This window comes from Cupressus sempervirens, chromosome 11 (assembly GCF_028749045.1).
Source record: "Cupressus sempervirens isolate cs-2001-9-10 chromosome 11, ASM2874904v1, whole genome shotgun sequence".
Taxonomy (NCBI): Eukaryota; Viridiplantae; Streptophyta; class Pinopsida; order Cupressales; family Cupressaceae; genus Cupressus; species Cupressus sempervirens.
Genome location: NC_143128.1, coordinates 450625468 through 450651799, shown reverse-complemented (window position 1 = coordinate 450651799; position 26332 = coordinate 450625468). Strand labels below are relative to the sequence as shown.

The following is a 26332-nucleotide window of genomic DNA, read 5'->3' as shown; positions in this document are numbered from 1 at the left end:
TAAATAGTTGCTTCCCAATTGTCTCCGAACATTAGTATACTACCATCATTGTGGTAATTCTGTAGTGAGCTTTTACAGAGCTAATTTGTTGCTTCCCCAATTCTGTCCAAACATGATTTTAACACAAGTATACAACTTTATTGTGGATTTTAGCATAACTATACAACATTATTGTGGTAAATTTGTAATGGTATTTTACAAAGCTAATTAGTTGCTTCCCAAATCCTGTCCAAACATAATTCGAAAACATGTATACTACATTATTGTGAGCTAAATTTGTAATGGTGTCTTACAAAGTTAATTAGTTGCTTCCCGAATTCTATACATGCATAATTTTAACACAAGTATACTGCATTATTGCAGTAAATTGTCATGGTGGTTTATAAAGCTGATTAGTTGCTTCCCAAACTCTGTCCAAACATGATTTAAACATAACCTTATTGCATTAAATTGTTTGACAGTGATCATCCATAAAATGCCAAAAACAATCAACTAAGCAATGCAGATGCACAGATGGATATTATCCCAAAATTCAAATTCATCAAAACTGGCTAGTCTGATGAAACGTCCATCTCCCCACTGTATCTATTTGGCCTGGGATCAAATGGAGGTAACTGAAGAACTGCCTGTTCAGTTTCAATAGGATCAGCTCGCAGAAGCTGAGATACATTGTTAAGGGTGAATTTTAAATAAAAGATCACAAACTGACCATTGATTCAATCCAAAGAAGCAAAATCACAAATGTAGCTGCAAAACAAGAAAAATAACATATTCAAAGAATGCAAATTTAAATGTAAGGATACAGGATCTTTTAAAACAGGTTTTGAGTCATCTTCAACAATTCTGAATTTTGTTTTCGTCAAAAAATGCCCATCTTTTGAGATTGTTCTGTCCTTACTTTTGTCCATAATCCCTGCACTTCACAAAGTGATTAAAAGACAAAAACATAAATATGTATGACTAATTAAGAAATTCTTCAACCCTGTATGATTATGCATGGCGGTTAAGATTTGTATATTTGTAACTTTTGCAATTCCAGTGTTATCCATTTAAAACAGATCTGCAGGAAGCAATTGCAGATCATGCACAGTCATGTTGATTGTTAGAACAGATTAACCCACACTTGGGAACAAAAATTTAGATGGGGTCACCGCACTACTTTAGAAAACAATCTATTCAGATATTGAGCTATAATTTCCATAAAAGGTTTATTATTATAGTTTTGTGTTGATAGTGGACACTCTGAAAGGAATTATCCAGAGTCACAAAAAATGTTATAAATAATCAGCGAAACACAGGGACGTGTTCCATCCCCCAAACCCCAATGTTCTTGGGACAGGGGGATGGAGACAGTGTGTCCCCCCACTACCACCACACCATCTGTGGGAATGGCAGGGACAACATGGCATCCCTGGGTTATCGTGGGGATGCCCAAATGTCCCTCAACCGTCCCAGGAATGTTTGCTCATTCTTTGTCAGCAGAGGTATAAAAAGTGCATTTCTTTTTTAAATTTGCAATTTTTTAATTTATAGGGCTAAATTTGAATCCTAATTTTTGGTAGGTCCCATCTTGACCCCTCCAAGCTTCATTCTTACTCAACTTCTTTTCTCATTGTTTACAACAGCAGAAAGAGAAGGGTGAAAAGGAAAGAAAAGAGAGATTTGAGGAGTGAGGAGTGAGTGAAAGTGAAAAAAGAGTGACAAGCAAAAAGAAGAAGGAGATTCTACACCTTGAAGAGACTTTTCAAGCACAAGCTAAGGTTTTTGTTTATTTTATTTTCTGATTTTTATTTGTTTTTGTTGTTTTTTCATTTTTGCTATTTCATTTGCTAAGTCATATTTTATGTTACATTTTGAGGGAAATATGAAGAACCATTATGATTTTTCATTCAAAAAAATTTAATTTTGTTTTAGAATTTGAAATTCGTTAAAAACTAAAATAAAATTTAGTTTTTTTTTTTTCAAGTGTGCTGAAACTAACTATTTATTGAATTTATATTCATTTGGCGAAATGCACTGAAACAATGAGCTCTCATGGTCATGATATGAGTGTGGATGAGAAGGAAATTTATTCTCATGATGGAAGTCAATCAGAATACAAACCTAAGCATGAGGTTGAGGTGGGTGAGCATGGAGTTGATCCAGAAGGCCAAACTAGTTCCATGGCTAGTGAACCAGTTGCTACAATTGCACCTCCAAGATTTTGACAGAGTTTGCTAGGGTTGTTTGTTAAAATTACGAACCAAAATTATATGATTGCATCAAATAGCACAAGAAGTTATCCTGAGGAAAACCATCCTCTCTGTGGGAAACAACTCAGCCCACAAAAACTGATGATGCCTTTATTCAATTTTCAAAACCAATTACAAAGGCTATCTCCTAATTGATATCTCCAGCCTAAGATTCAATAAGCTTAAGGTTACCTTAGAACAAATTAATAACAATGTCTGCTCAACAATCATCCAATGATCAAATATTGAGATAACAGAGAATGACTAAATAAAATACAAAATACTGATATAGATGTTAAGAAGTAAAGTCCACAGACAACTAAGAGGCGGGTGGGGTGAATTAGTTGTGAGCAATTAAACTTAATCCAAACTTACTAATTCCAACTCCAACAATTAAAACAATGATGCACAAAAAGAGGAAATCATACACCATAACACAATGATTTGTTGACTAGGGAAACCCTTCATTGGAGGGAAAACACCAATGGGGATGGCACACACAAGGTAGTGTACTAATAAATATGTTCCTCGTGAAAGGATGTGACCTTGTTAGGAGCCAATTACAATGCATAATCCCTGTTAGGAGACCTTGAACCCTTGTTAGAAGGTTCTGACCCTGTTAAAGGTTAATAAGGAAACAACTAGATCATCTAAATTGCTCCAGCAACTGTGAAGATCAAAACTTCAGAATAACATATCCAAAATATTGAACTGAGTAATCTGCAACTTGCCAAAATAGTTCCTTTGAAGCCCAATACAATCGACCAAACCAATCGATGTTTTGCTCTGAACATCCAGCATTCAAACTCGCATCCTTTGACCACATACATTATATACACGATACATGGTGTTTTCCAAGGAAACAACTTGCCTTTATACCTGTTAGAAATAATTAATTTGGTCGGCATGTTAGAGCTTTCCCAATATACATTTAATTACATGGAACCTTACTAAGGCATACACACCTTCTTAAGCATCAATACAATTATTACATTAAAGTTCCCACACATTACAATACAATTAATATATTTTACAGTGAAGATCAATACATTTCCTCAACACAATCAACAAAACATATCACACGTTTCACTTCAACGACCTTTCCAGAATGATCTTTAAGCCTTGTTATAATGAACATGTTCAGCCATGAATCAAGCTTGTTGACGTAAATTCCAATTCACTAATAAGATATAGCTAATATGCTGCCAATTGTCTCTAACATTATTTCATGTACACTAGTGTGCTACTAGTCTTCACCAAATGAACTGTGATTCAACCTTAACTCAACATAAACTCCAAAAAACATAGATATGATATCTATACTCATCCATGAACACAATCCTAAACTCACATAGCTTAGCCTATTATATGCCAACTTCGTTGTGCCAATAATCTCCTTGTGGATATAAAGGATTTGTTTGTCATGATCACAGAAACATATGTTGTCATCAATGGCAAAACCTGTCATCAATACAACACAAACAATATATCCAAATGCCAACCAAACCTGTATTCCTAACAATCTACTCCTTTGGCATTAATGGCAACACATGATAATAGATCACCAATCCAAAAGCAATCTTCTTAATACAATTTTCTAAATATCCTCAATATATACAACGTTTACAATTTACTGAGTAATTTCAACATATACAGCCTTCCTTACTCTAATACAATCTCCTCGAGTGCTTCTTTTTCCCTTTGGCATAAATTTTTATCTTTTTTGGGGTTTCTCATTGAATCTCTCCCCTTTGATATCAATGGCAAAGGTGCCAATATGTCAAATAACATCTAAAAATGCTTCCACTTTGATGAACATTCTCATCAAATTACCTACATTGCTTCAAGCCAAATTGCAACCACAAATGTGTCAAGTGCCAACAAAACCTGTTGTGTCAAAATCAAATCATAAGAGGTTTATCCTCAACCATTCCAAAAGTCCTTGCTACGACCACTCCCCCTAAGGAACAGTACCAAGCATGACATCGAAATGAATGAATAGTGCTTTGGTTATTCTACACTAATGCAATGCTGCATCAATTATTCTATATCAAGTTGGGACATCACCCCAAGCATTCCTCTGAAATACTCGAAGGCATCCTTAGCCAATGGTTTTGTGAATATATCTTCTATTTGTTCTTTTGTACTTGCATACTCCAATCTTACCTCTTTCTCTGCAACCTTTTCTCTCACAATGCTTAGTCTTTGAATGTAAAATAGGATTCTTAGACTTATTGTACTTGTGTTACAACATATTCTGCCTCTGTTGTCAATTATGAAACAAAATCTTGTTTCTTACCACCAAAAAAAATGTTCCTCCACTTGTACTCTTTCTATCAACATTTCCTACCCAATCAGTTTTAGTAGATGCATACAATGTGAAATCATTAGATCTGTCATACCATAAGCCACAATCTATTATTCTACATCTGAAAATTATTTTTGTTGCTGCAAAATGTCTCTTTAAGATATGTTTGAAATCTTGTTGCAATTCCAGCTGCATTAGCAATGTCTGGTCTTGTATGAGTCAAATGTTGTAAACCACCAATCATAGATATGTTACCTTGTTTGCATCACACTAGGTGAATCATCTTTGTTAGACAATTTGCATCCAATCATCATAGGTGTTCCAACATGTTTACAATTCTCCATACCAAATCTTACGAATAACTCTTTAAGATATTTAGTCTAATATGTGAAAGTGTAATCTTTAGTCTATGTTATTTGTAATCCCAGAAAATATTTCATCTCGCCAATCATGGACGTTTCAAACTCATTTCATTTCATCAAAAAACTTATTACTTGCCTCATTATTTCCACCAAAAATAATGTCATCAACAAATACCTCAATGATTAACAAGTCCTCACAATTATTTCTTAGATACATGTTATTGTCTGCATTTCCTTTTTTTAAACCAAACTCAATAAATGTGTATCTAATCTAGCATACCAGGCTCTACGTGCTTGCTTTAGTCTATACAATGCCTTCTTCAACTTACATATGATGTCTTTGTCTTCGGTCAATGGCAACTCATCAGTTTGTTCAATGTATACCTCTTCCTCAAGTTCGCCATTCAAGAAAGTTGACGTCACATCCATCTGATACACTTTGAAATCTTATTAGATGAATGAGCCAAAAACATTCTTATGACTTCTAGTCTTGCTACAAAAGCAAAAGGTTTTTCAAAGTCTATACCTTCTTGTTGTGGATAGTCCTTACATACTAACCTTGCTTTGCTCCTCACAACTTCACCTTATTCATTCATTTTGTTCCTAAATATCCATTTTGTGCCAATAACATTTCCCCTGTATTGGGACCAGTTCCCTTTTACCTTTATGTTTAGGGACCAGTTCCCCTGTATTGTTCTTCTCTATCTGCTCAAATTCTTCTTTCATTGCATTTATCCAAAATTCATCTTTCCATGTCTCATCAATACTCTTAGGTTCAACTTTTTCTTGAAATCAAACAAATTTCTTCTCTTACCTTACCTCTTGGCATCACTCTTTTGCTAGCATTACCAATGATTTGATTATTAGGATGATTCCTTGCAATATATTTAGGTGTTTTTTGTTCTTCTTGTTGGTGTAAATAGATATTTACTATTTACACTTGACTTAAGTTTACTTAGGTTAATGCATTATTTTATTATTTATTTTGTGAGACACTTAGGAGTTTGTGTACCTTTATGAGTTGTCATGTTGAACAACACAGAAGTGCGCAACTCTACTTTAGCACGTGGTGTCTACAACACTGGAGTTTGCATCATCACTAAGTTGTCATGTAGACAACACAGTTATTTGCACTCCTTATTTAGCACATGGTGTCTACAACATAAATTTGCGTGCTACACCATTGTAGGCTTATCCTCTCATCATCGCACTTACTCCTGCGCATAATGGAGGATAATCCATATATGGTGGACATGTGTCTGGTTGTATGACTTATCATGATGCTGATTCTTAGGCATTCCAAATGCATCTCAGAGGCCTTTATATACAGGCACTCCTAGTGTACTTGTACATGGAATTGAATACTATACAGTTATTTTGATCATATTCATGTCTATTTTGTGCTTGTGTTTGAGTTCTTTGCTCTTGCGTGAATTCTGCCCTAAGGCAAATTCTTACATGGTATCAGAGCTAAGGGAGATTCTTGTCACATAGCCATTGGAGACCTTGTTGCTTCATCTCTCGAAGGGACCCGATTCACATCCGATGCATCTACAGCAATTGGGAGCGTCTAGAGCCGAAGTGAACCTCGCCATTGCGTCTGGAGCGACGATTCGGTGAAGATCGACTATAAATTTGCCTATTTTAGGCCATAGTCGACCGTGAGGCAAAAAAAATGTGCAAACCGAAACCTGAAGGCCCGATTTGCAAATCTGGTATGGTCATTGTTCGCTCTAGTTAATTCATTTTCAAATCTGTTAATTCTGCTCTTTCTCTGTATATTTTCGGAATTTCTTTCGAAATTTATGGAGGATAATTCATATATGGTGGACATGTGCCTAGTTGTATGACTTATCATGATGTTGATTCTTAGGCATTCTAGATGCATCTATAAGGCCTTTATATACAAGCACTCCTAGTGCACTTGTACATGGAATTGAATACTATACAGTTATTCTGATCATACTCTGGTCTATTTTGTGCTTGTGTTTGAGTTCCTTGGTCTTGAGTGAATTCTGTCCTAAGGCAAATTCTTACATGATATCACAGCTGAGGGAGATTCTTGTCACATAGCCATTGCAGACCGTGTTGCTTCATCTCTCGAAGAGACCCGATTCACATCCGGTGCATCTACAGCAATTGGAAGCGTCTAGAGCCGAAGCAAACCTCGCCATTGTGTCCGGAGTGACGATTCGATGAAGATCAACTATAAATTTGCCTATTTTAGGCCATAGTTGACCGTGAGGCAAAAAAAATTTGCAAACCAGAACCCGAAGGCCCGATTTGCAAATCTAGTATGGTCATTGTTCGCTCTAGTTAATTCATTTTCAGATTTGTTAATTCTGATCTTTGTATATTTTCGAAATTTTCTGCCCAGTCAGGCTTGCAGAGAAAAAAAAATTTGTAGAACCGAACAGTCACACCCTGGCCCTGCAAGGAGGAATATTTGGCATATTCTGTTACAAGCGGCATATTCCTTTAACAATCGGCATTCACATTCCATCGACGGACGGGCACCCACCGGCGACCGCCCATTCAAATTTTGACGAACAACCACAATTTTTGGCCGAGCAATCAAATTCTGGGCAACTGCAACAATCCGGCGGAGCAATCTTCCACCAGACTAGCCCACTAACTACATAGCCCGCGACTCTTTGTTTTAAAGTATCCACGGCTTTGTTTTTAAACACTATATGAGTGTATCCCCACAAATGTGGGATTATTCCAACAAACCCCGCCCACCGCAAAATCTCCTCCCCGGCCGTGAAACAATCACCAACAACTAAAAATAATTTCCAAAAGCAGCAATCAGTTTCTTCGGCGGCCAGAAAAAAGGATCACCAACGATTGCTTAAGTTTCCCAGCATGAAGATTTTGGTGTTGCTGCATATTCCGAGCCATGTGGCGTCCACGTCCACGGTCTTACACCTGCCAATGTGGAACCAGTCAAAGCTGCCCACATGGCAAATCTGCACCACATCTGAATCGCCAAGTCAGTGAAGCCGTACAGTGACTGTACCCGCCAGCTTTTGCCTCGTCATCGCTAGCTGTCACGTCCACGTCAGCAGCCCTATCAATGGCCATACCCATCCATATCGTCCGTACGATGATGGCATCGCCATGACATCATGCTGACATCATCCAGGGCCAGCATTTTCGCTGACTTCAGCAAAGTACTGTCTTAAATTTGATGGTCGTTTGACTAACCTTCAGATGCATTTTTTAACTACTGGGACAATCGTTTGACCATCAAATTTAACATTGTGTTTTCCTCTCTAGACCCTTCTTCAAATGCAGTTTTGATTTGGCAATCCGACTTTGAGAGGCCATAACTCGGTCATACGAACTCCAAATCAGGTGCGATTATTTTTTATTTTGGGTAAAATTTCCTGAACTTTTCAGTGGTGCAACTATTTTCTAGTTTTGGTGCACGAATTTGTCAGAATAAGCATTTTTTGGCAACTATACCTGCCCAATCCTACATTTTGCAACTTCAAACGCATCGTACGGGCTCATCTGGACTCCTTTTCAAGTTCTGTTTTTTTTTTAAAGGGTATATTTTTTCGTCTATTTTCAGATCTGCAGTCAAATTGTAGGCTTGTGTGGACAAAAATACCACTTTCAGAAATAGGTCCTGTTTTGCATCATATTGCTTCACAATTGTTGTATTTTGAGCTACATTGTAAAATTCCAGATTTGTACTCTATACAGAGGTTGTAATCAGCAAAATCAAAAAGCCCACTTTGTCCATTTTGACAAGTGGCCTATTGTAAATGCACTATATATAAAGTGCCAAAATCATTCATTTTGGGGGGGGATTTTTTGATTGAGTGAAAAAGGGGGATGTGTACTGTGTATTGTGTTTCCTTGATCTTGTGCTCTTGCATTATGGGTTCTTTTTCAAAATTAACTCCACATAATTATGCTACTTGGAAAGAAAACATTAAGGAACCATTGGTAGAAAAAGGTTTACTGCATTATGTAACTAGTGCAGCAAAGAAACCTCTTGCTGATGTTGATGAAGCTCAGAAAGAAGACTGAGAATCCAAACAAGAGATGGCCCTAGGAACCTTGTTAAAAGATATCTTTGATCCTGTCAAATTTCACATTAGGAAGCTTACCAATCCGATAGAGGTTTCGGCTAAACTTGAAGCATTGTATGGGACAATAGATGAAGACATGGCTTACACCATAGAGGACAAACTTCTCAAGTTGGATCCTAGGAATTTCGACACCATCAAAGACTATCTTACCCAAGTAGACATGTATAGGGCACAACTTAAGGATTGTGGTGAACCCATCAAGGATGGAAAGATGATCAAACACATCATGACTCGTCTTCCACCTGAATATGCTCCTTTTGTTTCTAAGTTTAATACACACAAATTAACAATGGGTAGTGCCTATATTAAGCTTTCATTTGAGAAATTTTCAAAAATGTTGATCTTAGAACATGACAATCTAGTGGGTATGGGAATTCTCAAGTCTTCCAAGACCAAAGCTTTGGTAGCTAATGAAGGTAATTCAAGTGGTAAAAACTACAAGAAGAAGCGGGAGCAGTGGAAGGCTAAGCCACAAGATGACACACAACAATCCTCCTCAAAACAACAATCTTCCTCAAATCAATCTTCTTCCACTCAACAATCTTCTTCACAACAAGGAAAATCTTCTTCCAAAAATAACCAAAAGGGGAACAATTCCAACAAAAAAAGAAGAAAACTTGTTCCTATTGTAAGAGGAATGGTCATGATGAACATGACTGCAAGGATAAGCAGATTGATGAATTGGTCAACATAATTAGAAAACACAAAATTGATGTACCAAATGCATATAAGGATAAGGGATCTTCAACCACTTCAAAGGGTAAGGGACAAGCTTTGGTAGCAAGTACAAACAATGTTGAGGAATGGGTTCTTGATTCAGGAGCAACACATCATATGGGTGCTTTAAGAGAGCAGTTTTCCTCTTTGAAACCATCAAATGTACCTTACATCTATGTGGGCAATGATACTCAAGTGGAAGTAGAAGGTAACGGAAATGTTGAGTTGGAAAATGGCATCTTCAAGGATGTTCTACATGTTCCTGACCTTAGCACCAACCTTCTCTCCATCTATCAGATAACTCACTATGGATGTGGCAACAAAGTGGAGTTCCTCCCCAATACAGTTGTGGTGAAAAATCTCCAAGATGATTCTATGGTGGCAATTGGAAACATGAAACAGGACTTTATTCTTTCTCACATTTTGTGCCTAAGTCCACTTCCCTTGCCTTGTTGACTCATTCAAATACACAAAGTAAACTATGGCATGAGAGATTTGGACATCTTAATTATCGCTACCTCCAACAACTTAGCAGCAAGGATATGGTCATTGGTCTAACTCAAGTCAAATATTTAAAAGGTGTATGTCCAGGTTGTGAAGCAGGCAAGCATCTCGAAGAGAAATATGACAAGGGGAAGTCTTGGAAGGCAACTGCTGTTCTTGAATTGGTTCATAGTGATGTAGCTGGCCCATTTCCAGTACCATCTTTTGGTAAGGCCCACTATGTTCTCACATTTATTGATGACTTTTCACAATACACTTGGGTCTTTTTTCTTGCTCATAAGAGTGAAGTATTTGATAACTTCATCACCTTCAAAGCTCAAGTTGAGAAAAAATCAGGGAAAGTCATCAAGATCCTATGAACAAATAATGGCAGAGAATATGTCAACTCCACGCTTATACTTTTACACATATAAGGGTATTGATCTTCAACATTCAGTTGCATACACGCCACAGCAGAACGGTGTAGCTAAAAGAAAAAATAGAACCCTTAAGGAAATGACCACTTGTATGCTTCAACATAAGTCTCTAGATCAAGTGTTTTGAACAGAAGCCATGTGTTGTGCCAACTACATCCAAAACAGAAGCCCGCATAAGGCCTTGGATGGAATAATACCTTTTGAGGCATGGTGTGGAAGAAAACCAAGTGTAAAGCACTTCAAAGTTTTTGGTTGTCCAACATGGGCAAGGATACCTCCACAAAAGTGAAAGGCATTAGAACCACAAAGCAAACCATACATATTTGTTGGATATCCTGACCATCTCAAGGCATACAAACTAATGGATCCAGAGACACATGAAATCTTTTATGAGAGGAGTGTTCACTTTGAAGAAACTTGTCCAAGTTTGGCTTCTTCAACTCCTCCTTCCTCCTTCATGGACAGCGATCATGATGATAATGACTCAGAAGATGAGATTCCTTCAACCTTGACTTGTAGGACACCACCTTCGCAGGGTCAACAAACAGTTGAGGACATTCCTTCTTCTTCCACTAAACCTCGTTGGGCACAACAAACCCTTGATGCAGCAGGTTCATTGGTGGGAAATCCTTTAGACACTCGGAGGACAAGGTCATAGCACAAGTCATTTCCACATGCATATATAGCCATTGCTTTAGATCCACAGTCATTTAAGGAAGCATCAGGGATTCCAAAATGGGACAAGCCTATGGAGGAAGAATATAACTCTTTGATGAAAAACAACACTTGGGACTCAGTTCCCCTTCCTAAGGGAAGAAAGGTGGTTCAGTGTAAGTGGATCTATCGAACCAAATTTGCACCGGATGGAAGTGTGGATAAACATAAGGCTAGACTAGTTGCCAAAAGTTTCTCGCAGGTTCCAGGGATTGACTATACAGAGACTTTTGCACCAGTTACCAAGATGAACCATGTAAGAATTTGTCTTAGGGCAGAATTCACCCAAGACCGAGGAACTCAAACACAAGCACAAAATAGAACAAAGTACGATTAGAATAACTGTATAGTATTCAATTCCATGTACAAGTACACTAGGAGTGCCTGTATATAAAGGCCTCTAAGATGCATCTAGAATGCCTAAGAATCAGCATCATGATAGGTCATACAACCAGGCACATGTCCACTAGATATGGATTATCCTCCATTATGCACAGAAGTAAGTGCGATGATGAGAGGATAAGCCTACAATGGTGCAGCACGCAAATTTATGTTGCAGACACCATGTGCTAAATAAGGAGTGCAAATAATTGTGTTGTCTACATGACAACTCAATGAATGATGCAAACTCCAGTGTTGTAGACACCATGTGCTGAATTAGAGTTGCGCACTTCTATGTTGTCAACATGACAACTCATAAAGGTACGCAAACTCCTAAGTGTCTCACAAAATAAATAATAAAATAATGCACTAACCTAAGTAAACTTAAATAAAGTGTAAATAGTAAATATCTATTTGCACCAACACCCCCCCTTAAGTGCAACTTAGGGGAATGCACTTAAGCTCACAAATGCATGATGGGTCCCAGCTACGAGGCCATGTTAGGTACCCATGTACAAAAGTAATACTGTACATACAACGATGCAATGCAATCTCTCATAAAGCGGAGAAAGAGGGAAGACCTCATGGGAAAAACCCTCCTCCAAAAAGAGAAATAAGTACAATAAGAAGATGAGAGAGAAGACTTCAGATGAGGAAAAGATCCCTCCAGAAGAAAGAGAAGAGAGAAGTCAAGGGACTCCACTTTCTCAAACATCCTGCACCCCCAAGAGATCTTGCAAATGAGTATACTTGACCTCAGTGAAGGGTTTGGTGAAGATATTGGCGACTTGCTCTGCTGTAGGACAATACTGTAGTGCAATGATCTACTCATGTATCAGCTCTCTAATATAGTGCATATGAACCTCGATGTGCTTGGTCCGTTGATGCTGAACTGGATGCTTGGAGATCTCAATAGCACTCTAATTGTTACAATGAATAACTATAGGTTTAGGTAGATCAAATCCAAACTCCTCTAGAATGTGTTGTAACCAAAGAGCCTCTGTAGCTGCATTGACAGCTCCTCAATACTCAACCTCTGTGGAAGAAAGAGCAACATTATTTTGCTTCTTACTTTGTTGGTGTAAATAGATATTTACTATTTACACTTTACTTAAGTTTACTTAGGTTAGTGCATTATTTTATTATTTATTTTGTGAGACACTTAGGAGTTTGCGTACCTTTATGAGTTGTCATGTTGACAACACAGAAGTGCGCAACTCTAATTCAACACATGGTGTCTACAACACTGGAGTTTGCATCATTCACTGATTTGTCATGTAGACAACACAGTTATTTGCACTCCTTATTTAGCACATAGCATCTACAACATAAATTTGTGTGCTACACCATTGTAGGCTTATCCTCTCATCATCGCACTTACTCCTATGCATAATGGAGGATAATCCATATCTAGTGGACATGTGCCTGGTTGTATGACTTATCATAATGCGGATTCTTAGGCATTCTAGATGCATCTCAAAGGCCTTTATATGCAGGCACTCCCTGTGTACTTCACATGGAATTGAATACTATACAGTTATTCTGATCATACTCTGGTCTATTTTGTGCTTGTGTTTGAGTTCCTTGATCTTGGGTGAATTCTGCCCTAAGGCAAGTTCTTACACTTCTCTAGGTTCTTCAATCTATACTTGTATTTCATTATCCAATTCAAGGAATTGTTCTTGTTTTGTGATTAATTTACACTGGTCTATGCCTTGTACTACCTGATTTGAATTGTCATCAGAGTAATAATCAAGTATTCTTTCTTGAACTTGAAATCTTTCATCAATCCTGACATTTGCACTTCCAACAATCTTCTTCAATCTCATATTGTAATATCTATATGCCTTACTCTCACCAAGAAAGATTCCTTTGTCGCCTCTAGGATCTAACTTTCCTATATCATCTACTCTTTTGATATAACACTTTCTTCCAAAAAATCTGATTTACTTTACTGTAGGAATATGACCAAAGCATAATAATTCATAAGGGGTCTTACCTATTCCTTGCTTGATCTGAACTTTGTTCATAGTGTATATTGCAGCAATAACTGCTTCTCTCCAATAGACATGTGCTACTTTGCCTTCAAGCAATGTCGTTCTAGCTGCTTCACTTAATATTTTGTTTTTTTTTTTCTGCTATCCCATTCTACTATAGAGTCTTAGGTGTTGAAACTTGCCTGCAAATTCCATTATCCTTACAAAAAACATTGAATTGATTTGAAGTAAATTCTCCACCTCTGTCAAACCTCAAACATTTGATTCTTATACCAGATTCATTTTCAACTTTAGCCTTGAATAACTTAAACTTGTCAAAAGCCTCATATTTCTCCCTTAAAAATGCAACCCATGTCATTCTACTATAATCATCAATAAAAAGAACGAAAGACCTCTTACCATAGAAAGTTTTAGTTTGTGTAGGACCAAATAAATTTGATGAACAAAGAAAAGTTTTTTTAAAGTAGTGAATGTATTGCTGAGAAAAGTAATCTTCTTATATTTAGCTATTGCACATTTCTTGTACATCATATTAGAAGGCTTCACAATCTTTGGTAGATATCTTAGAACATTAGAATTACTTACCTTCACAATGTTATCATAATTTATGTGACAAAATTTTCTATGCCATAACCAATTGCGATCCATTTTTGCAACCACACAACTGATCTTAGCAGGATTAAATTGAAATACATTACCTCTAGTCCTTGTGCCTGTTACAATCAATTTTCCATGCTTATCCTTAATTATACATGTCTTCTCGGTCAATTGTAGATGATATCCCTTAACAAGTTGTCCAACACTCAACAAATTATGTTTCAAACCATCAACAAAGTATACATCCCCAATGTTAGTTTTCCATCAAGTGTAATGGATTCCTTGCCCTCAGTAGGACAAGGTGCAATGTTACCAACTCTAACTACACCACCATCATAGCTATTAAACTCACATATTTATCTTTGTCATGGTCATGTAATGTGAACATCCACTATCTATTATCCAGTCAGATTTATTTTTCTCAACATGTGAAACAAGTGTCTTTTCTTCCTTAATAGAATTTGCTTCCTTTATAGCAACAAATCCAATTTCATCTTCATCAACACTATCTAGAAAATTGATCTCTTTAAATTTAGTTTCATTATCACTCACATAGGGACATTCTTTATGAATCTTTGATTTGTAAGGTCTTCTAGGTTTAACATTTGATTCTCTTTTAGGACATTTATAAGAAAAATGACCAATTTCCTTGCACTGTCAACAAACAAAAGCAGGTTTCTTACCTTTAGGTTCCCTTTTTGCAATCCATGAAACAAGATCATCTATCTTCTTTTCTTCTTCCAGAATCTCTGCCCAATCTCTTGCATAGTCTCCACTAAAGCTTGTACTTCTTGTTATTATCATTTTATCATCATGTACACTAGCCTTAGAAGCAGTTTCAACTCTAGGCAAAGCATCTCTTAATCTACTAGTCTCAAAAGCTTGCAATTTCCCAATCAAAGTTTTTCTATTAAAATCTTTTATAAAAGGAATAAATCTTCAAGGGCATTTGCCTTATTATCATAAGCAAGAGTTAAGGATCTTAGAATCTTATAGCAGACTTCATCTTCTGATACAATTCCTCTAAAGCTTTTTATACATGTGGCAATCTCAATAATTCTTTACACATGTGACCTAAAAGCTTCATCTTCTTGCATCTTAACACTCTCTAACTTAGATCTCCACTTCTGCAACTTTGCTTTCTTTGAATGTTCATCACCTTCATATAATCTTTCTAACCTAGTCCAAATATCATAAGCAAGATCAAGACCTTATACCTCAATGAGTTCAACTTCTAAAAAGTGCAATAATTAGCGCTTCCCTTGCAATCATATTACACTGAAAGATCTTTTCCTCATCTGTGCATTAAGCTAGATCGTTATCTTTCTTAACATCAACCTTTGTCTTTGTAATCAACCAGTAGTCAATTCCCATGCAGATCAAGTGTGTTCGCTTCTTATCCTTACAACTGTCATAGATCTCACCATCAAACTTTGGACTTTCCTTCCTGTAAGCCATGCATCTCCTCAAGCTCTAAAGCTTCATTCTCATTGAGAACCTGATATTCTAATGCCAGCTGTTAAGAAGTACACAACTAAGAGGTGGGTGGGGTGAATTAGTTGTGAGCAATTAGACTTAAATCTGAACTTATGAATTCCAACTCCAACAATTAAAACAATAATGCACAATAAGAGAAACCCATACACCATAACACAATGATTTGTTGACAAAGGAAACCTTGATGGAGATGGCACCCACAAGATAGTGTACTAATATATATGTTCCTTATGAAAGGAAGTGGCCCTATTAGGAGCCAATTACAATGCATTCAATACAACAATCATTATGAGAGGATAGGTCCTTGTTAGGAAACCTTGAACCCTTGTTAGAAGGTTCTAACCATGTCAAAGGTTAATAGAGAAATAACTAGACTCACTATCTAAATCGCTCTAGCAACTATGAAGATCAAATCTTCAGGATAACATATCCAAAATTATGAATTGACTATCTGAAACTTACTTGCCAAAACAATTCCTTTGAAGCCCAATATAATCAACCAAACCAATCTTTGCTCTGCTCTGATCATCAAACATTCAAACTCGCATTCTTTGACCACATACATTAGATCCATGATACATGGTGTTTCCCAACTAAGAACTTTCCTTTATACCCTTACAAATAATTAATTAGGTCAATTTGATAAAGCTTCCTCAATGTACATTTAGTTACATGGGACCTTGCTAAGGCATACACGCCTTCTTAAGCATCATTATACTTATTACATTAAGGTTCCCACACGTTACAATACAATTAATACATTTTACAATGAAGATCAATACGCTTCCTCAACACAATCGGTTGTCAGTAAAACATATCAAATGTCTCACTTCAATGACCTTTCTAGAATTATCTCTAAGCCTTGCTATCACAAACATGTCTTCAACCGCAATCCAAGCTCATTGGCATTAATTCCACTTTGCCGATAAGATATAGCCACTATGCTACCAACTATCTCTAACATTATTTCATGTACACTAGTCTGCTACCAATCTTCATCAAATGAATTGTAACTCAATCGTAACTCAACATAAAGTCCAACGAACATACATATGATATCTAATACTCATTCATGAACACAATTCTAATCTCACATAGCTTAACCTGTTATATGCCAACTTTGATGTGTTAATAATCTCCCTACGATATACAAAATCTTTGTTTGCCATGATTACGTAAACATATGTTGTCATCAATGACAAAACCTGTAATCAATACAACACAAAAACAATATATCCAAGTGTCAATCAAACCTATACTCCTAAGAATAAAATTATATTAGGCTAAACACGATATTGCTTGCAGACTAAGTATCGCAATATCTGCAATAATGTAAGACTCCAAGCTAAAATGATTCCCGTGATTCTTGAGTCTTGTCCCTAATACTGAATATCCTAAGTTAAATCTACAGTCTACTATCCTTAATGGTTCAAACTTGTAGGTCTAAAATACTATAGCAAGACTAAATAAAGAAACTAATATCTTGCATACATGGTCAACACATAATCATACTAAAATAATAAAATCAGATGCAATACACATAAGGGGTCAATAATATATGTACTGTAAGTAATATGCTCTTATTTTTTATAGCCCAACTTCTCAAAAATTCGAAGTCTATATGTTACACATGATCCGATGGTTAAAATCTTATGGTTTGAGAGATTATCGATAGCATGTAAAAAGCCTCATGCTGCAACTTTCAAGGGACCACTATTATGTGGTACTGATGACTGGAACCAAGATCTCTTATGCCATTGTGATCCTAAATGCATCGTCCCACCACTTCCAACTCAACGCCCAAAAAAACTAATAATGATGTGGAATACAATATCTCATACCCAATTGTTGAAGCAAGCAGCCATGAATCAGTTCACTACCAATATCAAATTGCATGATAGACTAATATCGATCTCAATGTCTACGATCACACTAAGAAAAAGTCATTACAGCTTAATCAAGCACTGAGTAACCAATAACCAGTCTTGTCATTGCAGAACGAGTAGAAGTTCTATTGTAAACTTCACCAAGGTTTGGGATTTCGTCTAAACACCAAAGGCTAGAGGCTTTGTCTCTAGAACTTCCTCTGAAACTCGTATCTCAGCAAGTTCTTTGTTTTCTCCAAAAGCATCGTATCCATTTTCTCTCACTCAAGCCACTACTAACATGCAAAGGAGACACTATTGGCAAGGAAAGGTAATGATGTTCATTGGTAGAGCCCACAACATACATTACATTGACAACATTTGGAAGATAGCCTCATCATTCAGCATTGTCCCAACTAGTTTGAATAGCTCCTATCAAAATACACTAAGAAACTTGTTGTCCCTATCACTAAAAATGGTTTTAGGAAGACCATGCACTCTGAAAACCTCTCTAAACAAAACGCTACTACATGAGAGGTTGTCCAATCAGCTGCCACCACAAAAAAAAGAGCATAATTTGTCAACCTATTAACTACAACAAATATGCTATCCTACCCTGCACCTTTGAAAGCCCTGTGATTAAGTCCATGGAGATACTCTTCCATTTATGCTCAAGAACCAGCAAGGCCTGCAACAGACCAGCATGATATATATGCTCAGACTTGTTCTGCTGACAAGTCAAGCACTCTCTAACATGAGTTAGAACGTCATCCTTAAGGTCCTTCCAAGAGAAACTCTCTCTAATTTTCTTGTATGTCTTAAAGTACCCAAGACGACCTATTATTGGATTCAGAAACTAGGTAAATTTTGTTTTTCTAGTAGATTACATTATCAATGACCCTGCACCTGTTATCCAAAACTTACCTATCCATAACCTCACATGTAAATGTGTTCTTGGAATACTCAACTATTTCAAGATATAATTTCAGGCAATGTACCTAATGGATAACCAACAATTAGAAGTATAACCAACAATTAGAAGTATCAGTCATTGTATGGATCTTATACCTAGAGCTAGTTTTTCTAAAAAAGCGCCACATAGATTAACGCCTACAAAGAATGAATAATTAAATAGACAAGTCCAAGAATTGTTGCGAAAGGTTTGATCAGAGAAAGATTGAGTCCTTGTGCATTACTTGTAGTTTTGGCACCTAAGAAGAATGTGGAATGGAGAATGTGCACCGGTTTTGGAGCTATAAATAGGATTGCAGTAAAGTATAGATTTCCATTGCCTAGGATGGATAACATAATGGATTGATTGCATGGAGGAAAGTATTTCACCAAAATTGACTTGAAGAGTGGATATTATCAGATCAGAATTAGAGAAAGAGAAATGGAAGACTACTTTTAAGACAAATGAAGGTTTGTATGACTAGTTGGTTATGCCTTTTGGTTTGACTAATGCACCTAGTACTTCATGAGATTGATGAATGAAGTTCTAAAGAAATGTTCTTTTATGAAAGAGAAGATTGTGTATCCTGGTTTTGTAATTTCTGCTAATAGTTTAAAGATGGATCCTAAGAAGGTAAAAGTCATTTTGGATTGGCCTACACCTGAGAGTGTTGGTGAAATTAGATCTTTTCATGGATTGGCTAGTTTCTATAGAAAATTTATCAAAAATTTCAATTCAATTTATAATGCAATGAGAGAGACAGTGGGAGGTGATAAAAAAGGAATTTAAATGGACACATAGAGCAGATAAAAGTTTTGAAACATCGAAACAAAAGGTCGTAAAATTGCCTATGTTAGCTTTGTCTGATTTTACTAAAGCTTTTCAAGTTTACTATAATGCTAGTGGGAATGCCATCGGAGCAGTATTGAGTCAAGAAGGTAAACCTTTTGTTTTTAGTGAGAAGTTGAATGATGCTAAGAAGAAAATTCAATTTATAACCAAGAGTTTTATGTTTTAGATAACGGTAAAAGCAGGTTTTGAAGGGACCTCGAAACCCTTTAACAAAAAGCAGAAAGATAAAGCATTATAGCCCAACCAGGTAAAACCTACAACAAACTGTAGAACAGTATCAAAATCAGGTTTTACAGGGACCTGAAACCACTAGAAAAGTCCAAGAACAAACTAACCCAGGTTTTATAGGGACCTGGAACCACAAACAGTCAAAACGAAAAAAACCAAAAACCAGGACCAGAGACCCCAACCAGCAACCAGACCAGACAGAAACTAAACCAGGGAATCCGACCCAGAGCCACTATTGCAGCTCCAAGATCATTTTAGCAGTTTCCTTACCAATTGCTGCAGTCTCTTGAATGGTGTCAGCAGCCGAAGTAGCAGCAACTTTCATTGCACTCTTCCTCGAGCTCTACCTTGTTCTTTTGCTTGGACCCTCAGCCGAAGTGATATCTTCATTAGCCCTTTTGCCCAGGCTTGCAGCAGCCGCACATATACTCGAGGTGACCTATTCCATCTTAGTGCCACTCTCCTTGATTAGCATTCTGAGGTTCTGCTCATAGTTGTTAAGTTTATTAGGGATGTCTCCCATCTGCCCTTCCAGTTAGCTAAGTTTGACATTAATAGTATCCAGGTTATGTTGGAGAATTTCCACCTTTTTCTTCAAACCCATCATTTCATTGTAGATCCAGGAATCTACTTTGAGCATGGTGTCAGCTTTATCCTTTTTAGAATGCAGGAAGGTGAGCATGATATCCCTCTGCATTGAGTCGCTATCATCTTCAGCAGTCCCGTGTGGGGGGGAACGGACATTGTCATTGTTTTCCTCCATTTCCATTTGATCCTCCTTTCGAACCCCGGCAAAGTCCTCTATGTGAGCAGAGTCCTTCCTTTTTTCTTCCTCTATCCCCTTGACAGGAGAAGCAGTCTTAGCCGTATGGTCCTCCTTACTCTTCTCAACAGGATTCCCAACAGTATTATCTTCCTCTTTATCACCCCCACTAGATATAGCCTGGTTACCCTCATTAACAGATTTACTCTGTTCAGAATTACCTTCACTATTGGCTTCCTCTTTCCCTTTTTCATTATTACCTTCAGTCTCCGGGTACCCGTCCAAATTAGAGCTTAAATCCCCGGCGTCAGTATCTTCCTCAACCTCAGGGTTAATATTCTCATGGCTTTCCAATTTCTCGGTCTCAGACTCGTCATCCTCATGTTTTTGAGAAGCCGAGGGTTTCAAATTCAGGGCTTTATCTTTACCTTTAACAGAGTCACCCTTCTTACTCTTAATAGAGTCCTTGTCCTTAGAGGGAGTAGAGGCAATGTGTTTATTTTTACAATACCTCTCAATAAGAAGAATCAGCCCTTCATGTAAAATGGGTCTGGACTCCTTCTTATGAGCTTCTAAACTATGAAGTAAAAAAAACCGCAAAAAGAAGGGGAAAGATATTCTATCTTTGTGTCTGAAGTGATTTTAAAAAAAAAAGTGGCATGTATGAACTCTTTTACTTCTTCCATCAAGTATGAAATACTCACGGATACAGCAAAGAACATCCCTCTAGATCTCCTTTATCTGATGCACATCGAAGAAATCACCACTCTTTTCCAATTGCTTCTCCTCGTCTTCCGTTTTCGGAAACTTTTTGTAGGCTGCATTTGAAATACTGGTTTGCTTGGTGAATTTTATGCCCGCCATGGAGAGCCCCGTGATCTCTGCAATAAAATCCTCCGTAAGTTTCACAGTAACACCATGGAGAGTGACTTTGTCATTGGACCAATTCTTAAAGAAAGCCGTAGTGATGTGTGGCTTAAAACCATTGAGTCGCTCCAGATAACAAGTCACATTTCCTTTCTGCAGAATTTTCCATACATCCTCACGAGCCTTCCAAGCATCACAGTTTTTTGGTTCCTGCTTGCGCGGTTCGCCCCCCATCTGCAGAGAATTGAGAACGCACTCAAACCAAAGTAACCAAACGTAGAGAGTAAAAGGGTTAAAATGAAAACTGTTTTTCGTCCCATCAAAAGAGACTCCCTTTTTCGGAGATAAGTGCGAAAACCACATCGCATTCATTTGAGTGTACTTCCTTGGGGAAGAAAATCTGGCAATAATATGCTCAGTCCACGAAATTAATCTTTACAAATCTTTCCCACTTGCGCATGGATGGCTTCATAATAAATAATTGCTTTGAGATCAACTTGGTTAGTTAATTCATCGGTCCACCTCACCTTTTGCCCCGTTAGGACAGCATAGTTGGCAATCCAATCAGCAACACCGTTGGCCTCCCGAAAGGTATGGGATATGACAACTTTTTCAAATTTTTGAATAAGGTATTTGATCTCCTTGATTGTGGCCTCTATCGACCATGAGATAGAACTTTTATTATTTAGGATATTCACAATATTTAGAGAGTCACCTTCCAACCATAAATTCGGACATCCCAAATCCATGGCAATTTTCATAGTATAAAGGGCAGCCATTGCTTCAGCAATGTGACTATTAGTCCTGGCTATGGGGATTGCTATAGCATCTTTAACATTTCCCCGATGATCTCTCAACACACCTCCACAACCCGCACTTCCCGGGTTTCCCTTAGCAACACCATCAAAGTTTCCTTTAATCCAACCATAAGGGGGGGAACTCCAAGTGATGGTCGATCTTGAGTTATTAGTTTGAAGTTTAGGATTTTCGAAATGCATTGGATTATCAACAGGAAAGGTTTTATCAGGGTTCTTCAGAGATCTGAAATTCTCCTTAAAAGCTCTAATAATATTCTGACCAAGCACCCATCCAGGAACCTCTCTGTTTCTAAAAATTCTATTATTTCTTTCTTTCCAAATACCCCACCAGAGACGAGGAAGAGTAATTTTCCATAGGAATTGAACATCAGAATTCTTAGAAGGGCATTACCAGCTTTTAAAAGAAGATTCCACATTGTTTTGATGAACCCAGGTCAAATTCCAATACATAAGGATCTCAGTCCAGACTCCAGACTTGCTGGGTATAAGAGCAGTTCAGAAACAAGTGGTCTCTATCTTCAAATCCATTCTTTCATAAAATACACCTATCCACCAAATTTATACCTCTTTTCTGCAAGTTATCAAGGGTCAAAATTTTATTTTGAAGCAGGACCCAAAAGAAGATGTTAATTTTAGGAATGAGACCCTTAGTCCAAGCCTGAGACCAAAAGGGAAGATTTTCCTTCTCCTTAGAAACAAAGAATGAAGAAACTTTGAATTGCCCACTAGGATCAGCATACCAAATAATCTCATCCTCAAAAGAAGGATGGAGAGAAACAACATTGAGAGATAATTGGATATGATTGAAGCATTGATCAATGTCCTTCAAGTTCACCCAAGAGTCGTTCTGCCAGTAATGACTAACAAGAGTGCCATATCTCTGCTTGCATAAGTCAACTTGTGTCATATCTTGAACATCTTCAATCAGGGGGTGATCCTTAAGCCATACATCTTCCCAAAATCTCACCCTAATCCCATTACCAATTTTCCAAGAGCACCCTTCTCCAAGAATTTTCTTTGTTCCCTGCACAGCTCCCCAAATGGAGGAAGGATGAGAAACATCGGAAGAAGAGAAGAAATCAGGAAGAGAAACAGAATTAAGAAGGTACTTGTGTTTCCATATGGTACTCCACTCTTTGTTTTCATGAAAAACACGCCATCCTTGTTTAGCTAGAAGAGCTTTATTCATGCTTCTGATTTTCCGGATGCCCAATCCACCTTCCTTGACCGGTTTACAAACTTGGTCCCAAGCAATTAAAGGCATTCTCTTTTTTTCCTCTGCACCAGTCCATAAAAAATTCCTTTGAATTTTGTCAATAGCCTCAGCAAATTTAGTGGGGATTTTAAAAAGACTTAAAGCATAAGTTGGTATACTTTGGAGAGAAGCTTTAAGAAGAATTAATTTACCAGCCTGGCTTAAAAGGTTCCCTTTCCAACCAGCCAACTTCTTGCTGAATTTGTTAATAAGGTCTTCCCAGAAGGAATCCGGAGCCTTCAAGCCTAAAGGAAGACCCAGATAGGAAGAAGGGAAAGCCCCTATAGAAAAACCAAGGATTTTGGCAATTTTATGTTGTCTAAGAATAGGGGTATTGAGAAAAAACACAGCACTTCTATTCTAGTTAACCAGTTGGCCTGAGGCAGAAGAATAAATATTTATTGCTTACTTCAAATTTCTAGCTTCCCTAACTTCAGATCTCCCCATAAAGATGGTATCATCAACAAATTGGCCATGAGAACATATAAGAGGATGGGAAGAGGGTTGCAATCCCTTAATAACTCCTTTATGCACCAGATCCCCAAAGTACCTCCCCAAACAATCAGCCATAATAACAAAGAGGATGGGGGATAAAGGGTCCCCTTGTCTCAATCCCCGAGAGGGATTAAAAAAATGAGAAGAGCTATCATTAACCAGGACAGCAATAGAAGAAGTAGAGATCAACTGATGTATCAATCCAACAACCTTGTTGTCAAAGCCAAAGGTCAACAAAATGTTTGAGAGAAAAGACCAATCAACTCTGTCATAAGCCTTAGCAACGTCCACTTTCATTACAAAACCTTGATTGTTAGAACAAGATAAGGAATGAATATTCTCATGAGCAGAAATAACAGAATTGAGGATTTGTCTAGCTGGAGTGAAGCCATTTTGTTGGTCAGCAATGATCAAAGGGGTCACCAAAAGCAATCTAGAAGTAAGCACTTTGGAGATAATTTTATAGAAAGAATTACAAAGGCTGATCGGCCTAAACTGAGTTTTATGTTATTGTTCAAGCTTTAAACAAATAGTTTTACCAAGAAAGAATTACCAAGAGTTTTATGTTATTGTTCAAGCTTTAAACAAATAGAGACATTATTTGATACCTAAGGACTTCCTGTTGTATACTAATCATAAAGCATTGTAATTCTTGGGTAGTCAAATTAAGTTGAATTAAAGGCATAAGAAATGGGTTGAGTACTCACAGAATTTCATTTTTGTATTGAAACATAGGAGTGGACTGTAAAACAGTGTTGCAAATGCATTGAGTAAAATAAGAAACTCGCTAACAAAGATGAAGGTTAAGGTACCTGGTTTTAATGATTTGAAGAATTTGTATGAGACTGATCTTGATTTTGCAGAACCTTGGAAAGCTTGTAAGACACCTACTGAAAATAATCAAAGTAAGTGAGTTGATTATTTCATTCAAGAAGATATGTTGTTCAAAGAGATTCAGTTGTGCATACCTAGAGGATAACATAATAAAGGAGAAGCATAGTGGAAAACTTGCTGGACACTTCAAATTTAATAAGACAATAAGTTTGATCTCTAAAAGATACGTTTGGCCACAAATGTACAAGGATGTTCAGAAATTTGTGAGAAGTTGCAGAATTTGTCAAGTTGCAAAAGGAACAAATCAGAATGTTAGATTGTACAAACCATTGCCCATTCCTTGTAAACCTTCGGAAGACATCAATATGGATTTTGTCCTTCGATTGCCTAGAACTTAGAGGGGTAATGATTCTGTCTCTATTGTGGTTGACAGATTTTCTAAAATGGCTCATTCCATACCATGTAAAAAGACATTAGATGCAGTACATATAGAAGATTTGTTCTTATAGGGATTGTAAAGTAAAATGGATTTCTTAAGACTATTGCTTCTGATAGGGATACTAAGTTTATAGGTTATTTCTAGAAAACACTTTGGAAGAGGTTGAATACTAAGTTGAAGTCTAGTTCTACATCTTATCCACAGGCTGACAGACAAACTAAAGTAGCTTGGGTAACTTGTGGAGATGCTTAGTTGGAGACAAACCTGGAAATTGAGATTTGGTTTTGGTGCAAGTAGAGTTTGCATATAATAATTCTGTGAATAGGAGTACAAAGAAGACACTTTTTGAGATTGTCACTACATACATCCTAGAGGAGTCACTAATTAAGATATTTTAATCCTAAAGAAGGAAGAAGTGTTGAAGTGGAAGGATGTACTAATTTCATGAGGAGTTTGAATGATAAAGTGAAATATAACTTGAAGTATAGTAGTCATACGTACAAGGATAAAGCAAATAAAAGAAAAAAAATAAGGATTTGAAAAGAATAGATTTCTTGTTGGAACTTATAGCAAGTTGAAGGTGAGAAAGTTTGGACCTTGTAAAATCTTGAGGAAGTTTGATAGTAATAATGCTAGTAAGGTTGAGTTATCTGATGACATGGATATTTCACCTATATTTAATATTTTTGATATTCATGAGTATTATGAGTCTAATGATGAAGCGATCAATAAGCTTGATTATCGTAAAAAACAAACAAAAGTGATTGAGAGGATTTTGGATAGCAAAATTAGTAAGAGCACCAAAGGAAAGGATTACATGGAATGTTTAGTTAAAGTGGAAGAATAAACTTGTTGAAGACTATACATGGATTTCTCAATTTGAGTTGGATCATTATGATTTTTCTCAAGAGTGTACATGAATCCTAATGTGGACATCAATTTTCTATTTACCCCAGGTGTTTGATGCAGGAGCATCTTGGGTTCATTGGCAATCTTGTATCATCCAAAAAGATTTGCTTTGTTTTCTATTTCTAGTTTGTTGCTTGTGAGAATAGTCTTGTTGTACGTGCTTTGTTTCGTCTGCGAACATAGTTCCTTAATGTGGACCTATCAAAGTATCGACTTTGATCGCAATTC

The 26332-nt window shown here is 37.0% G+C and overlaps 1 protein-coding gene across 1 annotated transcript in view; it reads right to left on the bottom strand.

The window, feature by feature from the left end:
* Positions 1-236: 236 nt before the first annotated feature.
* LOC149530351 (uncharacterized) overlaps positions 237-26332 on the bottom strand; it is a 61007-nt gene continuing 34911 nt past the window's right edge. Inside the window, exons 3-4 of the mRNA XM_089810795.1 lie at positions 804-913; positions 237-659 (exon numbers count right to left, since the gene is read on the bottom strand). Coding sequence (XP_089666921.1) covers positions 552-659; positions 804-913 — 218 coding nt within the window. The 3' untranslated portion in view covers positions 237-551. The remainder of the gene's footprint in view (positions 660-803; positions 914-26332) is intronic.